At 52.2% G+C, this 24,253-nt stretch overlaps 1 protein-coding gene across 2 annotated transcripts in view; it reads left to right on the top strand.

The window, feature by feature from the left end:
* Positions 1 to 24,253, top strand: part of CRAMP1 (cramped chromatin regulator homolog 1) — a 44,020-nt gene that overhangs the window by 15,242 nt on the left and 4,525 nt on the right. For both annotated transcript variants that reach the window (XM_061400737.1, XM_061400738.1), the window contains 14 exons: positions 1,368 to 1,416; positions 12,138 to 12,223; positions 12,686 to 12,809; positions 13,808 to 13,889; positions 14,358 to 15,491; positions 16,523 to 16,700; positions 18,510 to 18,691; positions 18,777 to 18,851; positions 20,541 to 20,622; positions 21,562 to 21,666; positions 21,778 to 21,956; positions 22,494 to 22,556; positions 23,045 to 23,276; positions 24,026 to 24,190. In XM_061400737.1, the coding sequence (XP_061256721.1) occupies positions 1,368 to 1,416; positions 12,138 to 12,223; positions 12,686 to 12,809; positions 13,808 to 13,889; positions 14,358 to 15,491; positions 16,523 to 16,700; positions 18,510 to 18,691; positions 18,777 to 18,851; positions 20,541 to 20,622; positions 21,562 to 21,666; positions 21,778 to 21,956; positions 22,494 to 22,556; positions 23,045 to 23,276; positions 24,026 to 24,190 (2,736 nt within the window). The remainder of the gene's footprint in view (positions 1 to 1,367; positions 1,417 to 12,137; positions 12,224 to 12,685; positions 12,810 to 13,807; positions 13,890 to 14,357; positions 15,492 to 16,522; positions 16,701 to 18,509; positions 18,692 to 18,776; positions 18,852 to 20,540; positions 20,623 to 21,561; positions 21,667 to 21,777; positions 21,957 to 22,493; positions 22,557 to 23,044; positions 23,277 to 24,025; positions 24,191 to 24,253) is intronic.

The following is a 24,253-nucleotide window of genomic DNA, read 5'->3' on the forward strand; positions in this document are numbered from 1 at the left end:
TCCCAGCTTTCAGCCTGAAAACACTTTAACGTACAGAACGTTTTAACATTGTGGAAGTATTGAAGGAGGATGTATTGATCTCACACGCTGTCATTTAGATTTTACTGGCCTGAATCTTGGCCATATCTGTGTTACCTCTCCTGCCCCCAGCCCCTCCACACACTGGCTTTCTTCTTGCTCAGCCATGGGACTGTAAGTTGCTAACACCCAAGCACACTGTCAACCCCTCACCCGCTGGCCCCTGAGAACAAGGATGTTCCCCTGCACACCCAGCATGTGTAAGATGTTTCCAGTGGGCACCACAGCCTCACTGGTCTCCTGACCAACTCAGGTCTCCCAGGACATCCACCACACCAGGCGGCGCACGCCTGTCCACAACATGCTAATTCACAGCTGCTGTGTCTCCTGGGTCTGGACTTAGAACAGCCCCCACGTCCTGGTCTTTCCCAACTCTGGTGCTCTGAGGGATCTGGGACCCTCCCTTGCCTTGGTCTGAGCGTGCCCTCATAACTAGAGTCCTTTTAGTTGTACAGGTGTTCTGGCCTCCCCGTGTGATTATGCACGTGAGGCTGCAGCCTGTCAACATGGCTTGGGAAGGCACACCCCTGCAGGGCCATCTTGTGAGATGAGGATGAGCTGCCACCGAGTGCGTCACAGTGGGCAGGCTGGTGGGGCGGGCATTCCCTGGGTGACCTGCGCTCCCTGAAACAGGCAGGACTTCCAGGAGCCTCTGAAGAAAGGGCCAGGTGTCCCGGCTCCCCGCCCCTCCTCCTGCAGGCTGAGGACTCCTAAACAGACCCCTGGCTCCTGCTCTTAGTGCTCTGCTGAGCTCCTGAATCCCTGTCCTGCCCTGAAGCACTCCTGGTCCTGGAGTGCTGGCCCAGTGCTGTGGCCCTGTCTGGTCCTCCCATCCGTGTCACCCAGCTGGACCCCTCCCCACAGAAGGCTCCCGCAGCCTTGTCCTTTTGTTGACTTCCTATCGCCCCTGGGTGGGGGGTGGGTGCACGTTCACTCTAGTAAGCAAACACACAGGGCCTCGGCCCGTGCTTTGGCAGAGCTGTTGGAGGCAAGCCCACAAGTAGCCCAGGAACCCAGCAGGACAAGTGTAGTGGGGCATGATGGTCCCCAGGAAAGGGTAGTGTCTCATGAGGTAGTTGGGGGCGAGTGGTTGGTGGAGAGGGGACAGTGCTCTTAGTGCAGGTGACATGTGGGTTCTCGGGGGCTGCAACTGACATGGATGTTACTCTGGGAGGCCCTGATGTTCCATTAAGTGGTTTGGATTCTGCACTGAAGATAATCACATGGAATCTTGCTGGGCTCTGCTCCTGACACCTTGATGCTCACGTGTGTTTGTTTTTGCACCGAAGGCATGGACGACAAGAATGCCACGAAGCTGAACGAGCTCATTCAGGCTGGGTGAGTAGATGGTGTGGGTGGCAGGCTGGCTCCCATGAGTTTACACTTTTTGCTCAAATATAGACCTTGAAATACATGCAGTTTTCTCCCCTTTTCTCAGTGAGAACCATTAAAACTTGAACTCTTCAGAGTTAACCCTTATGTCCTTGCAGCTAAGCATCTGCCCGTTAGGAGGTGGCCAGCCCAGGGGAGTGGATTGACCTGCCCCAGCTTCTCCCCGAGCTGGGGTCCATCCCTCTTCTTGGCAGGTCTCCACTCGGCCCTCACCTTCACGGTCTCACTCTTCTCCTCAGTCTCGTGCTTTGTAGTGTGGGAGCTCCTCTTGCCTCTGGAAGGCCCTCTGTCCTGTGCATTTTTCTGGCAGCCGTTTTGGCACCCCAGCTGCTCTCCTTCCTTGGCCTGATGTTGGATGGCCGGTGGGCCCCTGTTCCTCAGGCTGAGGGCCTGCCAGGCCGGCTGTCCATGTGCTTTTGCGGTTTGACTCTGGCCCAGCATCTGTGCTCACAGAGGCTGGCGGTGGGTTCCTAGGCTCTGTGTCTGAACTGTCACCCGTCTGAGCAGGCCTGAGAATGACCAGGTTGTTTGCACCACCATGTATAAAAGAGCAGAGACTCATCCTGGTGGCCAGGAGGAGCAGGTGGCTTGGCCAGCTGGCATCACTGGGCACACCAAGCCTCCCAGAGGTATGGGGTATGGTTGGAGGTCAGCAGCCCTGGCCCCAGGGTTGTTTATTACCCCCATCCACCTGTGCACCGTCAGTGTCAGAACTGCCTGCCTGCCTTTCTGCCCCGCCTGTCAGGTGGGAGCTGTGTTGGCTCCAGGATCTAAAGGTTTGAGTGGTGGTATGTGCACGAGCCTTCCCTGGAGTGTCATCCCTGTGGCTGTGTGGATCCATGGTCTGTTTATCCTTCCCCCACTCCCCGGTAAGGGACATAGGCAGTTTACGGAGAGTGAAGGACTTGCCGTTGACGCCAACATTTGTCATAGATTGCCAGGGAAGGAGTGGTGGGCATGTGTAGACCTTACAGGGGGCTGCCAGCTTGCTTTCCAAGGAGGCTTCCGGGTACCCCAACACGCCCCACGCTGGGTGTGCTCAGACTGTCTGATCTGAGCCACTTTGCTGGTGAAGGGGTGTCTCACTGTGGTTTTCACTTCATTTACCTGAGGGCTGATATTGAACACCTTCCGAAGACTCGCTGGTTGTCTCTTGTGGGGTGCCACTTCAGGTCTTGTGCCCACTGAGTTTTGAATGTCCTTCATTTGTTCCAGACAAGCCTTGTGTCAGGCAAGTGACTTGCAGACGTTCCCTCCCAGTCTGTGGTTCATCTTCTTAGTGGCTTTATCAGTGACCTTCATAGGGTAAACATTTTAGCTGTGGTGTAGTCCAGTTTGTTGTTCTGTTGTTTTTTTCATATTTGGATCATGCTTTTAGTATGTCTAAGAAGTCTTTGCTGAACTCAAGGTCACAAGATTTTTTCCAGCGTTTTTTTTCTAAAAGTTTTATGGTTTGATATATAAATCCACTCTGAATTGACTTTGGTGCACACCATGTCGTTTGTGCTGAGGTCCAATTTGTGACCTGTGGGTGTGTCCATTGGGACTGGCCCCAATTGCTTCCCCTATTCGCTGCTATTTCACCCTCGTCTAAGGTCTGTTGACTATACTGTGTGGGTCTGTTTCCAGACTTTAAATTCTGATCCATTGATGTATTGTGTGTTCTTTTGACAACAGACATCAGTTTTGAAAAACAAAGCAAAAATCCTGTAAAAGTGAGACAGAGTTGGGGGGAGTTTAGGAAGGTACCTGTGGAAAAACTAGTCCTTGACATCAGAACATTGAGTATTTATCTCACTTCCCATCCCTGCCTCTCATGCAGACTACTTCCAAATAACTGTCTATCTCCCTTCATTATAAAATTGTAGAATTAGATCAAGGAGTAAATGAATTGAGAAAAGCTCTAAAATTAAATCTCATTATATTGGTTGCAGACCCAGCAGCATAGAATTTGGCACATGTTTATTAGACTTACCAAGTTAACTTTGCAGAGAAGTAAATGAAAAATATAAGAAAGGACAGCTCGACTCCCATGCACACAGAGCAGAGTTACTCTGCTGCCTGTTTTGTTGAAGTCAGACTGGTGGAGGACTCAGAGGGGTCTCTGCATCGCTCTGTGCGAGCAGGGACGGGCCTGATTCTCCTGCAGGTGCTCCTCCCCAGCCTGGCTAGGGCCAAGCCTCCCTGTGCTGGCTCCAGCCTCCAGCCACTCCTAGAACTTTGATTTGTGAGAAGAGGAAAGGGATCGTAACCTCAGAACAGTCTCTAGTCATAAAGCAGGCCCTGTTCAATTTCTCTTAAAAAAAAAAGGAAGTCCCAAAACAGCAGTTTAACGGAAAATGTGGTTATCACAAATACAAGTGCCACGTGACACGGCTCCCCAGCTCTTTAAATCTTGCTGCTGCTGTTGTATTTGTTCGGGATGGAGGCGCAGGAATGTCCACTTGTTCCAGAACCCTTTAATGGGGGGAGCTGTGTAAGAACTGACCCATTGTTCTTGGGTCACACTCCAGCATCATCAGAACATCCTGGGAGTGCTCTGCTCTCAGGAGTGTGTTTCCCCTGAGTTGAGGTGGTTCAGTCTCAAGCACTTGGTCTCAGTGGAGACCATGTTCCCTGCAGGCTCTCATCCTCTCTGAACCTCCCATCCTGACACAACGGTGGGGAGAGCTGGCTCCTGGGGTCTGCCTGCCCAGATAACTGTTTCTCCTAAATTCACAGGCTCAGAGAAATTTAAGTAAAAGGAAAAACCAGAGGAATTACTCCCAGTTAAAAGAACAAGAGTATAGAGAAGGGGCATCCAGTGGTGACAGAGGTTCTGATCAGACCAAGGACCAGAGAGGGAATGTGATCTCCCCTGAGTCATGGAGGGATTGGTAGAGCTGAATAAGAACCCGCGCCTGTAACTGAAGACACAGGGGTCTTTCTGCTATACTTTTAAGAGACAGACCCTAGGATCTTTGCACATTATCTTATGGGAAAGACTGCCTAGAGTCAGAAAGAGCTGAAAAGCTCTCCTGGGTGACTGTTAGTTAATGAGGCCAGTGTTGGATGGATTGGCTCAAAAGATGACAGGCGCTGAAACAGAACCTGAGGAGGGAAAAGGAAAGTGGAACCTCACCTTCAGTATCCACTGCCAGAAAGCCCCTCTATTTTTGACCTCTATTACAAGCAGAAAGCCCTAAGTAGAGGCCTGTGTGAATATTATGTTAAAGAAGGCTGTGAAAGTAACCTGATCACAGAATGGATAGGGCCAGGGTATGAGAACCTCTGCTTCCTGTGGTGCATTCAAACATGGGACACCAGTTTTGGTTGAGCCATATTTGCCGGGTCCCCAGAGCAAGCTGGCAGTGGACTGAATCGTTGAATACATGTGCTGTGGCTACTGGCGCTCCTGTGTCTGAGGCCTCAGGCCCTGACCCCACTCCACCATGGACTCTGGGCTGCTCAGGTTTCTACTTATCCCACCACCCTTCTCCTGGGACAGCTCTTCCCGCTGAGTGGTACCCATGTGGGAAGCTTTTGTGTTCATCAGCTGTGACCTGTAAGAATAAGACTTTTAAATCCTTAAAAAAATAAAAGAATGAGGGAAATCTGAGAGAACAAATAATGAAATAATCTCTCCAGTCTACCCCATGCTCAAAAAGGAGGTAATAAAAATGCTGAAGGAATTAAGAAAGGCTATCATTAGAAATGCAGATCACTGGCATAAGGATCTAGAAAGTATAAAGAGGAGCCAATCAAAATTAGACAGTTCAATTACCAAGATGAAAACCGAGCTAAAGACAGTAAACAGTTAATTAAATAATGCAGAAGAACGAATAATTGATCTGGAAGATAGAATAACAGAAATCACCCAGTCAGAACAGACAAATGGAAAAAATGAAAGCAACATACAGGATCAGTGGAATAATATGAAGTGTGCCAATCTACGCGTAAAAGGAAACCCAAGAGGAGAAGAAAGAGAAAAGGGAATCAAAAATACATTTGAAAGTTTCCCAAACCTAAAGTGGGAAACAGTTTTCAAGAGACCAGAAGCACAGAGGGTCCCAAACAACAAGAACCCAAACAGACCTACTCCAGGGCACATCATGACAAAAGATAAAGAGAGGATTCTAAAGGCAACAAGAGAAAAACAAAGAGTCAGTTAGGAAAAAACCCCCACAAGGCTATCAGCTGATATCCCTACAGAAATGGTCCAGGCTAGAACGGAGTGGCAAAATAAATTCAGAGTCCTGATGGAAGGGAAAAACCTTCCATCTAGGATACTCAACCCAGCAAGATGATCATTTGGAGCTGAAGGAGAGCAAACTTCACAGACAAGCAAACATTAAAGGAATTTAGTGTTTGTGATACTAAACCTATCCTAAAAGGAATAGTGAGAGGTCCTTTCTAAATAAAAAGAGAACCAGGAGTCTATAGGAAAGGGAAATATCACAATAAGAAAGAGAAATCTATTAAAAGGACTAAAGATCACTTTAGATAAGCCAGTATATAGATTTAAAAAAATAAATTCTGTGAAAGCGATTATAACTACAATGAACAGCAAAGGATAAACATGAAGATGTAAGACCAGACCTCAAAATCACAAAATGTGGGGGAGGGGAATAAGAAAGTATAGATCTTTTGGAATGTATTTGAATATATATGACTTCCAGTGTAAAGCTGGTAGATACATTTCTGGGTTCACATATTTGAGAACCAAGGTAACCACAAATCAAAAACAAGGAGTAGATTCACCAAAACCAAACAGAAAGGAACTCAAGAATAAGACCAAAAAAACCCATCAGGCCACAAAAGGGAAAATGAAAAGGGCAAAGCAACACCAAAAAGAGATATAAAATTAACTGGAAAACAAGATTTAAATGGCAATAAATATATACTTATCAGTAGTTGCTTTAAATGTCAATGAACTAAATGATCAAAAGATACGAAGTGTTAGGTGGGATAATAAAAGAACTTACAATAGGCTACCTATAAGAGATCCACTTTAGAGGGAAAGACACAGATTGAAAGTGAATGGATGGAAAAAGATATTTCATATGAGAAATGATGAGAAAATGGAAGTCACAGTACTCATATCAGACAAAATAGGTGTTAAAAGCAATAGGGAATTCTTGGTGGTCCATTGGTTAAGACTTGGTGCTTTCACTGCCATGGCCCTGGTTCAATCCCTGGTTCAGGAACTAAGATCCCACATGCTGCAACTACTGAGCCCATGTTCTCTAGAACTCGTGCTCTGCAATAAGGGTAGTCTGTGCATTGCAACATGAAGCCCTTGCACTGCAGCTGGAGAAAGCTCACATGCGGAAATGCATACCCAGCACAGCCAGAAACAAAAAGTGAAAAACCAAGTACTAACAGACACAAAGGGAGAAATTGATGGGAATGCAGAAATAGTAGGAGACTTTAACACGGCACTGACAGCAATAGACATGTTTTCTAGAGAGAAAATCAGTGAGGCAACAGAGATGCTAAATGACACAATAGAACAGTTAGACTTAATTGACAGCTACAGGACACTACATTGAAAAAAACCCAGAATATACATTCTTTATAAGTATCCATGGAACATTCTCTAGGATAGACCACATACTAGGACATAGAACAAATCTCAACACGGTTAAGAGAACAAATTATTTCCAGCACCTTCTGATCACAACTGCATGAAATTAGAAATCAACCACAGAAAGGGTAATGAAAAAATGATTACATACAGAGTAAACAGTGTGCTACTAAAAGTCATCAATAGCTCAGAGATGAAATCAAAGAGAAAAAAAACTCTTAAAAGACAAAAGGCAGTGAAAACACAACCATATAAAGTCCATGGGTATAGCAGAAGCAGTCCTGAAAAGTTCATAGCCATATAGGCCCTTGTCAAAAAAAAACAAGAAAGAACCCCAATAAACCGAAACCTACCACCTAAAAGAATTAGAGAAAGAAGAACAAACAAAACGTGAAGTCAGCAGAATAAAGATCAGAGAGGACATAAATAGAAATTAAACAATAGGAAAAAAATCAATTAAACCAAGAGTTGGGATTTTAAAAGGACAAAAATATTGATAAATCTCTAGCCAGGCTCACCAAGAAGAATAAAGAGATGATCCAAATGAGGTAAGAAGAGAGAAGAAATGGCAACTGACACCTCAGATATATTAAAAAAAATCATTAGAAAATATCATGCAAAGTTCAGTTCAGTTGCTCAGTAGTGTCCGGCTCTTTGCAACCCCATGGATTGACTACAGTACACCAGGCCTCCCTGTCCATCACCAACTCCTGTAGTTTGTACTCAAACTCATGTCCATTGAGTTGGTGATGTCATCCAACAATCTCATCCTCTTGTCCCCTTCTCCTCCTGCCTTCAATCTTTCCCAGCAGCAGGGTCTTTTCCAATGAGTCAGTTCTTCGCAGTAGGTGGCCAAAGTTTTGGAGTTTCAGCTTCACCATCAGTCCTTCCAATGAGTATTCAGGACTGCTTTCCTTTAGGATGGACTGGTTGGATCTCCTTGCAGTCCAAGTGACTCTCAAGAGTCTTCTCCAACACCACAGTTTAAAAGCATCAATTCCTCAGCACTCCCCTTTCTTTATAGTCCAACTCTCACATCCATGCATAACTACTGGAAAAACCAAAACTTTCACTAGAAGGACCTTTGTTAGCAAAGTAGTGTCTCTGCTTTTTAATATGTTGTCTAGGTTGGTCATAACTTTTCTTCCATGGAGCAAGCATCTTTTAATCTCATGGCCGTACTCACCATCTGCAGTGATTTTGGAGCCCGAAAAAACAGTCTGCCACTGTTTCCACTATTTTCCCATCTATTCACCATGAAGTGATGGGACCAGATACCATGATCTTTGTTTTCTGAATGTTGAACTTCAAGCCAACTTTCTCACTCTCCTCTTTAACTTTCATCAAGAGGCTCTTTAGTTCTTCTTCACTTCCTGCCATAAGGGTGGTGTCATCTGCATATCTGAGGTTATTGGTATTTCTCCCAGCAGTCTTGATTGTAGTTTCTGCTTCATTCAGCCGAGCGTTTCTCATGATGTACTCTGCATATAAGTTAAATAAGCATATGAAAAGTTACATACCAACAAAATGAACAACCTAGCTGTAACAGCCCATCAAAACTGAATCAAAAGGAAACATAATTTGAATAGACCAGTCACTGGAAGTGAAACAATCTGTAATTTAAAAACTCCCTTCATATGTATAAAATAGATAACTGGTGAGAACCTACTGTATGGCATAGGGAATTCAATGCATTGTTGTGGTGACTTAAATAGGAAGGAAATTTTAAAAAGAAAGGTTGTGTGTATGTGTATATATATGGGCTTCCCTGGTGGCTCAGCAGTAAAGAATCTGTCTGGAATGCAAGACACCTGGGTTCAATCCCTGGGTTGGGAAGATCACCTGAAGTAGGGGGGAATGGCAACCCACTCCAGTACTCTTGCCTAGAGAATCCCACAGACAGAGGAGCCTGGCAGGCTGCAGTCCGTAGGGTCGCACAGAGTCTGACACAACTGAAGAGACTAATCTGCAGCAGCAGCATTTGTGTGTATAGATAATATAACTGATTCACTTTCTGTACAGCAGAAACTTCCAATAAAAATTAAAAAAAAAAAAGCTCCGTGAAAACAGATGGCTTCACTTGGAGAATTCTGCCAAACATACGAAGAACTTATATTAATCCTTCTCATACTCTTCCAGAAGGCTGAGGGGAGGAAACACCAAAGTGTTTCCTCCAAAGTCAATCTGTGGATGTACCATCAGCCTGATACAAATCCAGGCCAATACCAAAAATGATGACCAGCCAGTATCTTTGATGAATTCAGATGGAAAACTCTCAGCACAATATTAGCAAGCAAATCCAACAACATATATAAAAGATCATATGCTGCAGTCAAGATGGATTTGTCCCAGAGTCCCTAGGATGGTTCAGCACATGTGAGTCAGTCAACGTGATTAACCACATCAGCAGAAGAAAAGACCATGCAGTCATCTCAAATAGATGCAGAAAAAGCATTGACTCTCACCAAAGTAGGTGTGGAGGAAACATTTCAACATAATAAAAACTAATCTTGACAGACCTATAGCCAACATAATGCTGAATGATGAGAAGCTGAAAGCCTTCCTGTCAACTTCTGGAAGAAGACAAGGATCCTACTGTCATCATCTATTTAACAAAGTATTGGAACTCATAGCCACAACAGTCAGGAAAAAGAAAAGGCATCCAGACTGGAAGGGAAGAGGTAAAGTTGTCATCATATGCAGATGACATGAGTCTATATAGAAAACCCTGAAGACTCCACGCAAAAGCCACCTGAACTTACAAAGTGAATTCAGTAACATAGTAGGGCACGAGATTAATACACAGAAATCCGTGGCATTTCTTTACGCTGAAATACCAGAAAGAGAGTAAAAATAGCTTCTCAGCCTTTGGTTAAGGTCAAGGGTAGAAAGAGTAAATTGTGCTTAAAATCGCATGAAAAAAAATTAAAATTTTAGAAATAAACCTGACCTGCTGCTGCTGCTAAGTTGCTTCAGTCCAATTCTGTCCAATTCTGTGACCCCAGAGGGATTCTCTAGGCAAAATCATTGGAGTAGGTTGCCATTTCCTTCTCCAAAACTTGAACAGGGAGGTGAAAATTTTCTATGTTGAAAACTATGAAACACTGATAAAGGAAATCAAAGGTGATTCAAGGAAATGGAGAGATACCCCATGCCCTTGGAGTGGAGGAATTAATACAGTTAACATGGCTGTACTGGACAAAGCAACTTGTAGGTTACCCATGATGTTTTTCACCGAATGAGAACAAGTAATCCCAAAATTTGTATGAAACCAAAAAGACCCAGAATTGCCAAAGCAAATCCTGAGGGAAAAGAGCAAAGCTAGAGGCATAACCCTCCCAGACTTCAGACAACGCTACAAAGCTACAGTAATCAAAACTGTGTGTGGCCTTTGTGTAAAGACAGACCTTTGGATAGTGGGAGAGAATGGAGAGCCCAGAAAGAAACACATGCCTATGGTCCATTCACCTTTGAGAAAGGAGGCAAGAGTACGCAATGGCGAGAAGACAGTCTCTTCAGCAAGTGGTATTGGGACAGCTGGACAGTCGGTCACATGTAAACCAATGAAGTTAAAGCACACCTTCACACCATATACAAAACCAAACTCAAAATGGCTTAAAAACATAAATACAAGACACAGCACTATAAAGCTCCTAGCAGAGAATATAGGCAAACCGATGCTGTTGTTCAGTCACTCAGTTGTGTCCAACTTTTCAACCCCATGGCCTGCAGCACGCCAGGTTTCCCTGTCCTTCACCATCTCCCGGAGTTTGCTCAAACTCATGTCCATTGGTGGGATCTAAAAAATAATACAAATAAACTTATTTACAAAACAGATTCATAGATGTAGAAAACAAACTTGTGGTTACCAGAGGGTAAAGGGGTGGAGGGATGAGTTAAGAGTTGGGGGTTAGCAGATACACAGTACCATATGTAAAACAAAGAAACATGGAGTTACTGTGTAGCAGAGGGAACTGTGTTCAGGATCTTGTAATAGTGAAATCTTGAGAGAACCGGAAAAGAATGTATACACGTATAACCTAATCTCTTTACTATGCTTCTGAAACTAACACAATATTGTAGTTCAATTTTTAAAACAGGTAAAAAAGCAATCATAAAAGCAGTAGATATCAGCCTGGAACCTTTTGTAAAACATAAACCTTTCTTTGTTCACCAACCATTGGGTGGCTGGCCGATGCCTTTTCTTAAGGGGCTCACTCCATGGAGTCTTGGGGTGGTTTTATTTGGAAGTTCTAGCCAAGACGCGTCATTTGTGATTTTCCTGTTTTCAAGTGGAGCAAGAACATAGAGGCTGCAGGGACCTTCCTGATCACCCCCAATCTTTCGTGATTGTCTGGCCTACCTTGTTTGGCTGCAGTCTTGAAGACAGTCTATTGAGTATTGCCAAAGCGTATCAAATGTGTTTTCAGAGGGAGCTATTTTTCGTGGCTTTTATTTTTCTTTAATTAGTTAGCAGTAGTATTTCTTTATGTAATTTGAACATTGTATAAATTGCTGCCACAGCAGTGTTCAGAGAGAGTCACCCACAGCTATGACGTGTAGGGCAGGCCCCACTGAACCTGGGCCCGCTGCAGGCCAGTGTGGGGAGCACAAGCATGTAGCACCCCCACCTGCTGGCTTCCAGGGCCCCAGCCTCCACTCGTCCCCCAGTGTGGTTTGCAGAGGCATGGGTGACGTTCCTGATGGGCAGAGGTGGGGTGGGTTGAGAGGTCACGTAGAGGTGGGTGAGCCCATCTGCTCTGGGGCGGGGGTGGGGCGGCCCTCCCGCACTCCAGGAGCAGGCTGTTGGGTGGGCAGTGGCGGGTGCTCGTGGCCAGGCAGGAGGGTAGGGCGTGTCCTGAGCGGTGGGCACCCCTTTTGTGGCGTGCTGCCTGCTCAGGGAGGTCCAGAGCCAACCTTGTCGTCTGTCATGTGACGTCCATCTGCCGGCAACTCTGGGAGCTTCTGCAGGGGCCCTCTCATGGGGCTGAGCAGAACCCCCGGAGGCCAGGCTGGGTGCTTGGCTGGGGCCCTCCATCACTGCACAGGGTGGGAGTGACTCTACTCTGAGGCCTCAGCGCTCCTTCAACCCCTCTCCCAGGGCCACCACAGTCCGGTACAAAGGGAGGAACCTGCGGATCAAAGCACCCATGTGCCGCGCCCTGAAGAAACTCTGTGACCCTGATGGTACGTCAGATGCAGCTCCGCTGGGGCGGGCCAGGCCGGGCGTTGAGGACCCGTTTCCGTCAGGGAGGCTTGCTGGACGGCTGCATTTAGTGATTTCCAGCCTGAGCTGAAAACGTCCTGTGGCAGCCGAGCCTGGGTGATCGCTCCTGGACTGCGACTCCAGGCACAGTGATGTGTCCACTCAGGCATCTAGTTCAGCTCTGAAGCCCCAACCGTCCTGAGATGGTGCATCAGAGGTGTCAGGGCGAGTCTCCTGTGGCCGGGCTGGGGCCTGGCACAGCGGGCATGTGGTGGCTGTGGCAGATGTAGGGCCGCTCCTCGCCCTACCCCCTCCAGCGTTCCCCAGGGCTGCTTGCCCCTCCTCCTCTCTGGGCACCTTAGCCGTCCAACCAAGAGCTTCATCTTATCATCGAGGTCTGTCTGTACCTGAACAGACGGCTCTAAAGCCCCTTCCTGTCGCAGGCCTGAGTGACGAAGAGGACCAGAAGCCAGTGCGCCTGCCCCTGAGAGTCCCTGTGGAGCTGCAGCCACGGAACAACCACGCCTGGGCCCGAGTGCAGAGCCTCGCCCAGAACCCGCGGCTCAGGTGAGACGCTGGACGTTTGGAGGGGAGCGAGCTGCAAGGGACAGGGCTAGAGGGGCCCCTGGGGGAGCAGCAGCCATCCCCGGTACCCCGGCTCCACCTGAGGGTAGTGTGAGGGCTGCCTCGGCGCGGGGTCCTCGGACTCCGGAGCTGCGTTTGCATCGCTGGCTGGGGTTTTGCAGGCTGACAGTGGGTGTGAACACATCACGTGGTCACAGGCCAACAGCTTCAGGGTCTTCCCTCCTCTTTCCCTGAGAACTGCTCCCTATTTTCTCCTTCCGTGTGTCTGGCTATGCACCAGGCACTCAGGAATGGGTCATTCTCCAGTTCTCATTATCTTGTAGATTAACTGCAAGCTCTTTTAAAGGCCCAGTTCAGGGCATTGGGCACCTTCACAGTGTTGTATAGCCGTGACCTCTCTCTAGTCGCAGAAATTTTCATCCCCCAAGAGGGAACCCCACGCCCACCTAACACTCACTCCCCATCCCCCCGTCCCTTCCCCAGGCCCCACCGGCCTCCCTGCACTGGTCCTTGTAGATTCACCAGTGCTGGACGTTTCACGTCAGCAGAAACTGTACGTGGGTCCTTTCTGTCTGACCTCTCTCAGTGAGCATTGTGGTCTCAGGGTTCATCTGTGTCGTAGCCTGGGTCAGGACTTCATTCCTTCCATACATACTTTTATTTTCTTGGGCTTCATTAAGGCTGGACCCACTCTGACCCCTGAAGGAGCTGGTAGGGGAGGACCGTTGTGCCAGGCTCTGTCCTGGTTGAGGCCTCATCCTGTAAAGCGCGCTTGGTTCTCTTACTTTTTCTTGCAGTTTCACGTGGGCCTCCAGTTTTCTCAGTTTAAAGGGTTGGTGTTAGGAAAAGAGCCAGGGGCTCTGCAGGGACACTGTGGCTCGGGCCTTGAGATCATGGCAGCGTCTTGCCACCACAGCCTCCAGGACTCCCAGAAGGCCCCGCACGTCCCAGCCCCTGCCTCTGTCTGTCATTCTGTGCAGGATGATTGTGGAGCTACATCGGAAGGTCTCCAGCCTCATTGAGTTCCTGAAGCAGAAGTGGGCACTTCATGAAGTGAGAATCGTATCTTTTTCTTACTGAAGCAACCCTGGAACTCCGCAGCACCTGCTGCCTGAGACTTGGGGGCATCTCCGTCTCAGTCCTGGCTTTGCAGCAGAGCCCTGGGGTGTAGCATTTGGGCCATGGGCTGGTGTGGAACAGAACTAAAACCTACAGCCCTTCGTCCTCTGGGCTTGAGGTCTGAGCCCCTTTTGTGGTTTCCTCACAGTGTGAGAACTCTTGTCATAATGGCCCTCCATGCCTGAATGGCTGCTGTGTGGCCCACGGGCTGTGGCCAAGGCACCCCTGCCAGCAGGTTGAGGGAAATGACCGAGGTCAGCTCTCCATCTTCATGTCCTTCGCAGTCCCCAGCCCAGAGGGCGGGTGATGGGTGTGGGGCCCCTACAGAAGGAAGTGGCCCGCCTGTCTCCCCGAGGCCCCGTGGCCTGGGGGTACGAGCTGCCACAGGTGGATCCTTGACGGTGCACTCAGCGGAAGACGCTGGAGGAGCGGCAGTTGCAGGACTCATTCTCGGAGCCAACACAGGAGAAGGTGGCGCTGCACTTGTTCCCGGGAGAGAACTGCACGCTGACACCGCTGCCAGGCGTGGCCCGCGTGGTGCATTCCAAGGCCTTCTGCACAGTGCACTGGCAGGAGGGTGGCCGGTGCAAGCAGAGTGCCAAGGACACCCACACACTGCCCCCGGCCCAGATCCTGGGCATCCAGAGCGGGCAGGGCACGGCCAGGGGCCAGCTGAAGTGCCCGAGGGCCATTTCCGAGGCCAAGGCTGGGGGGCGGCCTCCTCCCTCCACCGATGCCTCACAGAGCTCCGGGGAGAGTTCCCCAGAAAGTGCCCCTGGGGAGGGGGCTGCCGCAAGTTTCAGCAGCCCAGATGCCTCCGACAGGCTCCCTCCAGGGCTGCAGGATGCTGGGGGACGACTTGAGAAGACCCCAGCGGTTGCCGCTGCAGAGGGTGGGGACGGCCCTGCCCGAGAGCCTGGGGCGCCAGCTTGTGCCTGCGGCCAGCTCCCGGATCTGGAGGATGAGCTGTCCCTGCTGGACCCCTTCCCCCGCTACATGAAGTCCTGCCAGGACCTCATCATTCCCGAGCAGGGCCGCCATGTGGACCCGCGGCCCGCAGCCTGGCCGTCCCCGGAGGCCCGAAGCGTGGAGGGGGCTGACCTCACCCGGACCAGGGCCCCATCCCCTGTCCGTGGCCTGCCCGGCCCAGAGCCTCAGTCCAGCCCCGGGTTCCAGCCAGACGTCTGCACTAAAGACTTGCTGGACACGCCTGTGGAGGAGCCTCAGGAGAAGGTGAGCCCCTCGGACCCTCCACCTCAGGGCCAGCCTGCCGCCAAGCCTCCGAAGGATGTCCCGGCCAGCCGGCTGGCCCAGCAGCTGCGCGAGGAGGGCTGGAACCTGCAGACCTCTGAGAGCCTCACGCTGGCTGAAGTCTACCTCATGATGGGCAAGCCCAGCAAGCTGCAGCTGGAGTACGACTGGCTGGCGGTGCTGGGCCCAGAGGCCTCAGGCCCCCACGCCGGCCCCCAACCCGCCACCTTCCACAAGCAGCGCCTCCTCAGCTGCCTGCTGAAGCTCATCTCCACTGAGGTCAACCCCCGGCTGGTAAGTGGGGTCCAGAGAGGAGGGATCGGCCTTGGGGCAGGTGGTCGGGCCCAGGGGCTCCCAGAGGAGCTGGTCTGGGGCTGGCCTGTGGTTCCCTGGAGCAGGGTTGGGTGCACGCGGGCACTGTGCCCTGTGGTACAGGCCTTTGTCCTGTCCCGCGGGGCTCACACAGGCTGCACTGTGCGTGGCTGTGGGGAGGCTGCTGTGCCTGAGCGTGTGGGCCATGGGGATGAGCCTTGGATGGGTACGGGGGCAGCGTGGCATGGAGCTGGGAACAGGGCAGGTTTCAGTGTGCTTGGGAAAGGCCTTCCTGGGGGGACGGTGGGGGCACAGCCGGGGAGCAGGGAGCAGAGCTGGGTAGGGGCTGCGCTGGGTGGAGTGTGGCCCGGGGACCTGGTGGGCAGCTCCCTGGGAGGTAGCTGGTTGGAGTGGTCTGGAGTTCCTCGCCAGGCTCCTGGTTGAGGGGCAGTGGCTGCGATGGCCCTGGGAAAGGGCAACCTGCTGGGTGGACCTTGCTGAAGCCAGTGAGCAGAGCCCCAACATGGGCCGGAAGAGTCAGCTCTCCTGGCAGGAGAGCAGTGGTGCTGGGGGCTGGGGGGTGAAGTCACAGGCATGGTGAGCGGAAGGGGTGCCTGTGTGGTGGGGGCCCGGGCACTTGATGGCAGCCAGGCCGGCAGGAGCCGTGGCCTCAGGCAGGCCCACGAAACCCCTGAGGTGGGGGTTTTGACTCCGCAGAGGGCTCTTTGGCCGTGCTTGTGTTTAGCTTTAGAAATTACTCTTGTGTTTCCTTTCTCTGACTCACAGAAGAGGCTTTAAGAAGGTGAGTCCCTGTGGCTTGCTGCTCGGCATCCCCTCCTGTCACTGCGGGGTACATCCTGTCTGTGCCACCGTGGCAGTGAAGGCAGAGGGCTCCCAGAGGACAGCGGCTGTTTCCCTGGGGGCCTGGGGCGCTGACCATGTGTCACGGCGTGTGACCTCTGACCCTCTGCTGTTCCTCCACGCTCAAGTGTATTTCTGTGCCTCTGTCCCAGGCTCCAGAGACGAACACTGGCTCCACAGCCTCCGTGAGGCCCGCCCAGGAGGAGCAGTCAACGACGCCGCCAGGAAAAGTAGTGACCGTCAGCTCCCGCAGCCCGCGCTGCCCCCGAAACCAGGCTGCCCTCCGCCACAGCAAGGCCTTCTCGCCCAGCTCCGTACCTTGCTCCTCAGGTGAGGCTCGGATGGCCACATGCGGCACTGGGCCTACGGGGGCCTGGGGCTCCACTGTGTTGGCCACAGGCTGGTGGATGGCATGCAGGTAGAGAAATCACCACCGCCTCACAGGGAGGGGAGAGCAGGGCCCAACGTAAAAGCCCTGGGGTACTGGGTGTGGGAGCTGACAGGAGATGTGGGGGACCCCGGCCAGTGTTCACCTTGGGGGACTTGCCTTCTGAGGTCACCAGGAGCCTCTGTCCTGCTGAACTGGTGGTTTAGAGCCTGAGGAGGGCTGGTTCTTTCTGGGTCTTAGAAAGGCTGCTTTTCTTTTCCTCTGAAATAATAGAATAGTGAGGCTTTCAGTGAAGGGATTCCCCACCAGCTGAACACAAATCTTGGAAAGCAAGACTGGCCTACCTGCTGGTCCACAGTTGTGTCTGGGAAGTAATTGTTCAGGGTCTCTTATTTGGTTTTGTGGCACATAAAACCCCAGGATAGGCAAAACCCATTTCCCTAAGGCGTCGATTTACTTGCTGTTTTTATTAGAAAAAAAATACGTCGTCGTGGCTGGCATTGCTCACTCTGCACGATTCTAAAGAGCGACGCTGGTGGAGGGTCAGGCCCCTTCTCCTGCCGTCCATGTTTCTGTTTCCGTCCTGGTGTTGGTCCTTCTCTGGCCGTGGCCCCTGTGGGGCAGCCACAGACTCTGAGCCCATTGTCCTCAGGGCAGAGGCACGTTCATCAGAGTTGAACCAGGGTGGTGCCAGCAGGTAGGCTGTATGGTCTTCTCCACCTTCTCTCTGGGCTTCAGTTTTGTGATTCTGTGAACTCTTAAATATCCACATTTTTCCTTGATTGAGGATGCTTCTGGCCCAAGGCACCTGCAGTTCTAGAATCCTGACAGGCATTGGGAAGATACAGTCTCTGGACTGTGTGTGTCGATTCAGCCTCACAGATTTGCAAATAAAGAACAAAGAAAGGGAACCCATCTCTTCCATGAAATAAGCTGCAGCAGCGGCTGTGATGAAAACAGTGAGCAGAGTCCCCAAATGTTGTTCAGTTGCTCAGTCATGGCTGACTTTTGCGACCCCATGGACTGTAGCCCACCAGGCTCCTCTGTCCATGGCATTTTCTAGGCAAGAATACTGGAGTGGTTGACCATTTCCTCCTTCAGGGGATCATCTGACCCAGAAATCGAAACCACATCTCTTGAGTGTTCTTTACTGCCGTGCCATGTGGGAAGCCTGGAGTCCCCAAATAGTAGTTCATAAATATTTTGTCCTTTTATTTTTGGGCCTTTTTTCTGTATAATCAGACTAAGACCAAGAAGATCAGTGGATCATGGTCCATAGCTTGCTGGTTGTAAATAAAGTTTTATTGTAAACTTTATTTAAATAAAGTTGTAAATAAAAGTTTTATTTTATTTACACTGCCACTGGCTCACAGGTTGTCTGTGGCTGCTTTTGTGCTGAGTTCAGCAGAGACCATGTGCTCAAGGCTGACTTCTTGTCTGGCCGTGTCCAGAGAGCATTTGCTGACCTCTGGTCTAGACTGGATGACTTGGAAGGTGCATCTCCCCTTCCACTGAGGTCAGCGGAGGTCAAGGAAAGCTCTGATGTGCTTACTTGGTGAGGACCAGAATTTCAGGGAGAGAAGGAGAAAAGCAGCTTCTGAGAGGACGGATGGGTATACAGGAGATTTCTTTCACGGACAGCAGATAGGGTCGTCAAAAATTCCTTTCTGATTTTCTTCCTGGTGGACGCCCTTCTGCACTGGTGGTGTTGCTCTGGGAGCACTGCTGTCATCTCCCTTCTCCGTCCCTAGGTCTGAGAAACCCTCCGAGGCCCCTCTTGGTGGCCAGTCCCACCAGCACGGGCAGCAGCGACTCAGACGGTGGCCTTTTTGCTGTCCCAACAACGTTGCCACCCAACAGCCGGCATGGAAAGCTCTTCTTTCCCAACAAGGAGACAGAGCTGACATTCCGGCAGCACCTGAGCTCTATCAGCGTAAGTGGGCCTGCCCCCCACCCCCGGCTGCCAGGCCGCCCAAGCGCGGACAGGGCGCACTCAGCCCAGCACTGTCTCCCCGCAGATGCAGTCGGACTTCTTCCTGCCAAAGCCCAGGAAGCTGCGGAACCGGCACCTGCGGAAGCCGCTGGTGGTCCAGGTCAGCACCCCGCCCACCGGCACGCCTCCTTGAGGGCTGGCCGGTCCCGCCGGCCAGGCTGCTCAGAACACGCTCGTGTCCTCCTGGGTCTCAGGTTTACCATGTGAAGTGGGGAAGTCCTTGTTCTTTCCTCCTCCTTATTAATAATTAGGACAGATAGAGTAGTCACAGCAACCGTAAAGAAAGAAAGTGTAGTTGCTCAGTCGTGCCCGACTCTTTGCGACCCCATGGATAGTAGCCTGACCCAAGCTCCTCCGTCTGTGGGATTTTCAAGGCAAGAGTACTGGAGTGGGTTACCATTTCCTTCTCCAGGGAATCTTCCCAACCCAGGGATCGAACCCAGGTCTTTCACATTGTAGACAGACGCTTTACTATCTGAGCCACCAGGGAAGTCACAGTGATCGTAACTGTACCTAAAAATAAAGGTAGATTCAGCACAGCATGAAAACTGCTTAGAGAAAAGACAGAAAGTTCTAGGGATTTGGGTTCCAAGAATGTCTGAGATTGGACTATATTTGAGGCTCTCAGAACATCTATTTATAAACTCATCAATGGAAGCAGTTGGCAAGGTTTACCGGTTGGCCAGAGGCCAGACCTCTCCTGGGCTCGTCGTCATGAAGCTGGGAGCACCCGTGGATGCGGCCTGCAGACCCACAGGGGAGAGCCGGGTGTGAGAGGCACAGGAGAAAGGGGGCGTTTTTACGTGGAGGTGACAGATGAAGGAGATGATGCTGAAAGAACTGTGGGCTTTGAAATGGATGAATGTTTGTGAATTAATGCAAGGTTCTCCTTTTACTAGATGCAGAAATCTGTTCCTCTTTTGGAATTAATTTATTTAGGAATGAGGGATTGCATCACAGACCTTAGAAAGGAAGATGTATTCCAAGTGCCCCATGTTTTTTGTGCACCCTGATATAACATTGGGGCATTTAATTTTTAGTGTATTTGGTTAAATACATAGACCCTCCGCCCTGGATGAGGGAGCACACTTCCTGGCTTGGAGGATGCGCTGCAGCCCAGCGTCTCAGCCAGGACACCCTTGCGGCCTGCCCGTGGCTATTTTGTGTTGTTCGTCAATGGCTTTATTGATACTTAGGAAGCCTGCCCATTTAAAGCATACAGTTCAGGGTTTTAGTATGTTCATGGGGTTATGCAGCCCCCTCATGCCCCAAACAGAACCCCGACCTGTTACCTGCACTGCTTCCTCCCAACCCTGGAGCCACTTCCTGTCTCTTGGGAGCTGCCTGTTCTGAGCATTTCACATAAATGGAATCACACTTCATTTGTGGTTCCTTCACTTAACGGTTTTTGTAAAAGTTTCGCTGGCACACGGCCCCGGTCCCTCATTTCCCTGCTGTGCATGGCTGCTTTCACAGCACCAGGGTGGACACAAGTAGCCATAACAGACACCACGCGGCCAGAGCCTGCAGGTTCTACTGCCTGGCCCTTTCAAAGAGGTGCAAGGCTGGCCAGGGATCCAGGGCCTCTCACCTCATGGACAGTCAGCGCACCGGCTCAAGGCGCCTGGCAGCGCCCAGGGAGGCCCCGCTGTGTACCCAGACCTGTCGCGCCTCCAGCCTCCCTGGCTGACACACTCTGTCAGCGTTTCACATAGACAGCCGGCAGCGTCAGCGATGAGCCTGCTTCTCGCAGCCGGTGGTGGTCACTCTGCCTGTTTTCCCTCCACAGAGGACGCTGCTTCCGAGGCCATCTGAAAACCAGTCCCACAACGTCTGCTCCTTCTCCATCCTGTCGAATTCCTCTGTGACCGGTGGGCACCGCAGCTCCTCAGGAAGCTTTCCTTTCCTCGCAGCCCTGACTTGGGGAATCACAGGCGTCTGTCCCCATAGCTCTCTGAGTTACCTTCCAGGCTTTCCTGGGTCCATTCTATCAACGCACACATGGGGTGCAGCTGCAGGGGGCAATGGGCCCAGGCAGTGGTATGGGCAGGCAGCTGTTTACTGCTGACCAGTGGTTTGCAGGCAGTTTCATCCCCAGGTGGGCTCGCATGGCCCTGGATGCGGTGCTGTGCTCAGGTCACTTTAGAGAAGGGTCTCTTGTCCACCCTGTCCATGATGTCTTCAGGCGTTTAGTGGGGTACGTGAGTCTGTAGGGTGCATGACTCATGCTCTGTGCTCCCCCAAGCTCAGAGGGGCCCCTGCTCTTTGAAGTGAATCTTAAGCAGTGAGATTCCTTCAGTGAAGCACGTATTCCATGCTTTATCCTATCAGTCTTCATTTCCCAAGACCCAGACAGCAGTCAGTGGCTTTTTCTCACACCTACTTTTCAATGGCAGAATGCCTGCCAGGAAGGAGCCAGGTGGAAGAGACAGAATTTTGGCCCTAGGTCTGAGGCTCTGACCATCTCAGAGGAGTCTGTGACTCAGCTCAGGAAACAGCCACCGTTAAAGGGCTATCTCTGGGGACAACAGTCATGACCATAGCCATTCAGCAGCCCCCAGGAGGCGCAGTGATGCCGCTGTCATAGGCAACAGTGCTTTCTGCCCATTGGGGCCCTCTGTGACCTCTGACTTCCTCAAGTTGGCAAGTGTTAAGACATTCAGTGGTTTCCAGCTCGGCTCAGCTCTGTGGTCGGGACCGTGGCCATGCAGGAGACTGGTTGGGAAGGGGAGTGTGTGCAGCCCTGCTGCACGCCCAGCAGCTGTTGGCTTGTGCAGCTGATATGTCTGCCTCCGCTCACATCCTCACAGGGAGAGGCTCCTTCCGGCCCGTCCAGTCCTCCCTGGCCAAAGCAGCTGTGTCCCGGCCGATTGTGCCCAAGGTCCTCCCCCCACAGGCCACGGGCCCCCTGGCCAGTAAGTCTGCGACTCTGCCTGATGTGTACGCAAGGCCTGCATGTGGGGGTCCCCTCCATGTGGGCGTCGGGTATCACGGGAGCAGAGGCTTGCATGTTGCTCCTTCTCCAGGTGCTATCGACCTAGCAGCTAAAAGTGCTGGCATCATCCCTGGGAGCCCCCTGCCAGTCCTGGACACAGATGGCTTGTCCGGCATCGCCCCGCTGTCTTCAGATGAGGTGACAGCGGCTGTCACGGGGCCAGACTCCACCGGCCCCCACCAGAATGGAGACCAACTCCCCGCCGTAGGGGTGAGTGTGTGCAGAGGGCTTCTCCAAGCTGCCACCAGCTCCAGAGGTGGCACGTTAGGGTCCAGTCCCTGAGAGTCACAGCCACAGGCTGAGGTGGTATGGGACTCCAGCTCTGCTCTGGAGGGAGGAGGTCACTGAACAGGGAGGCCAGGGCCTAAGTGAGGCCACGTGGCACAGTGGGCGAGCCATGGATGGAGGCAGAGCGGGTGATGAACCCAGGACTCTAGGCCACTCAGGCGCTGCCTTGGCCCCCTGCTCTGCGGGCGGCCCCTTAGGACCGCAGAGCCAGCCCCGCCTGGGTACCATGAGCTGGACCTCTTGCTGTGGCAAGTTGGCTGTGGACTCACAGACGGTCTTCAGTGTGGGGCGGTGCGGGGGGCGCGCTCTGAAAGCAGCGGGCTGTCTTGCCCCCGGGAGCGGCTTCCGTCCCTCAGTCTGTGTTCTGCCTGTGAGGGGCTATGGGCTGGAGCGGCTTCCCCACGGCAGCCTGGCACTGGCTGGCTCGCACTCACCGGCGTCCTCCTTGTGTTGCTGTAGGCAACAAGCGACCCATTCATCAGCGTCCCCTCGAGGCAGGAGCCAGTGGCCGACAGTTTCCAGGTAGAGTGTACTGCTGACTGCTGAGCAGAGTAGCTGCCCCATACCCCAGGGAGCGCCAAGTCCCACCTCGTGGTCCTGCTCGTGGTCCTGGACTTCCCCCTCTCCGTGATGCCTGGTGGCCGTGCCTCCCTGCACCTGCCTTGATCATGCACACATGGCTCCCATCTCAGGCTGCCAACTTCCCTCTGCAAGTTGGCTGATCGAGACACAGTCCTTCAGGGTCTTAAGTTTTCTGGGCCAGGGAGAAGAGTTCTCAGCTGGGGGTGGAAACAGATCCAGGCCACATTGGCCTGGCCCCTCAACTCTGTGGTCCTCCAGGGTTTCTGGGGGCAGTGATTCCCCAGGGGTGTTTCCTGGTGGGAGAGTGTGGGGTTTCTGCCTCTCTTGCTGTCCTCGTCCTCAGTCACTGCTCTGCGGGGCCCGGTTGGCTTTCGTTCCTCGATACGGCTGCCTTTTGCATCGTGTCTCAACAGTACCTGTCTCCACAGAACCCCCCCGTTCTCTCCTTGTCTGAGCTGTCCAAGGCCCCTGTCCACAATGGGCTCTCCACACCACTGCCCCCATCGGAGGCCTCCAGCACCCGGCTCTCCCCGCCTAACGTCTCTGCCCTGCTGGACATCTCACTGCCCGGCCCCCCTGAGGACGTGCTCTCGCAGGGAGAGCCCGCCACACACATCAGTGACTCCATCATCGAGATTGCCATCAGCTCCGGCCAGTATGGTGAGCCACAGGCGCTTCTGCCAGCCTCCCAGACTCAGTTCCCGTAGGGAACTGACCTCCCGCCTGACTGCCGCCTCTAGGCACCTTGTCGTCCGGCTCAGCTCTTCTTATGGTCGTTGAGCCTCTGCATCTTTGAGGCACCGCCAGCCTTGGTGGGGGTGGCACTGGCATACAAGGCCCTTGCAGGCGGGACCTGAGCCATGGTGGTCTGGAGTAACTGCCCGGGCTTTGGGATACAGAGGGGCTGACGTGGCGTCTCTGGCCTGGGGATCAGGCAGGCCATCTCATCGGCTCTGAACTGGGGTGATGCCTGTTGGCTGGCAGGTTCTAGGAGGCGTTGGGCTGGTACCTATGGGCTTTGGCTCCCCAGCTCCCGGAGATGGTGCCACAGAAGGCAGTGTGGTTGGCACCTGCTGGTCAAGGCCAGCCATGGATTCAGAGCTGAGTCAGCAGCTGGCAGCACGTCACCATGGGCCAGTGACCAGCCCCTTTGAGTGTGTTCCCCTCCCTGGGGCCTTGGGGACACGAGGCAGCTTGCAGGGCTGCTGTCGGCAGCAGCAAGAGGGCTCAGGTGCCGCCTTAGCACGGGCTGCCTCTGTTGTGGCCCGTGTCCATGTCTGATCATGGGTGTGTGTCCCGGCTGTTGGGGGGCCCTAGTTGGGTCCTGGGTCTCCCAGCTCAGCTGGACATGCCGTGCTCCCTCAGCCATTCACCCCACGTGGTGTCTGACCCCAAACTTTGGTCGACAGGTGAAGGAGTTCCTCTCTCTCCAGCAAAACTGAATGGCAGCGACAGTTCCAAGAGCCTGCCCTCCCCGTCCAGCAGCCCCCAGCCAGACTGGATCGCCTCTCCCACCCACGACCCCCAGTGGTGCCCTAGCGACCCCACGGACTCGTCACTCAGCAGCTTGTTTGGTGAGTCTAGGGGCACCAGGATGCACAGAGCTGGCATCTGGACAGCCCCGGCACTGGGTGCTC

The sequence above is a fragment of the Bos javanicus genome, chromosome 25 (assembly GCF_032452875.1).
Source record: "Bos javanicus breed banteng chromosome 25, ARS-OSU_banteng_1.0, whole genome shotgun sequence".
Lineage (NCBI taxonomy): Eukaryota > Metazoa > Chordata > Mammalia > Artiodactyla > Bovidae > Bos > Bos javanicus.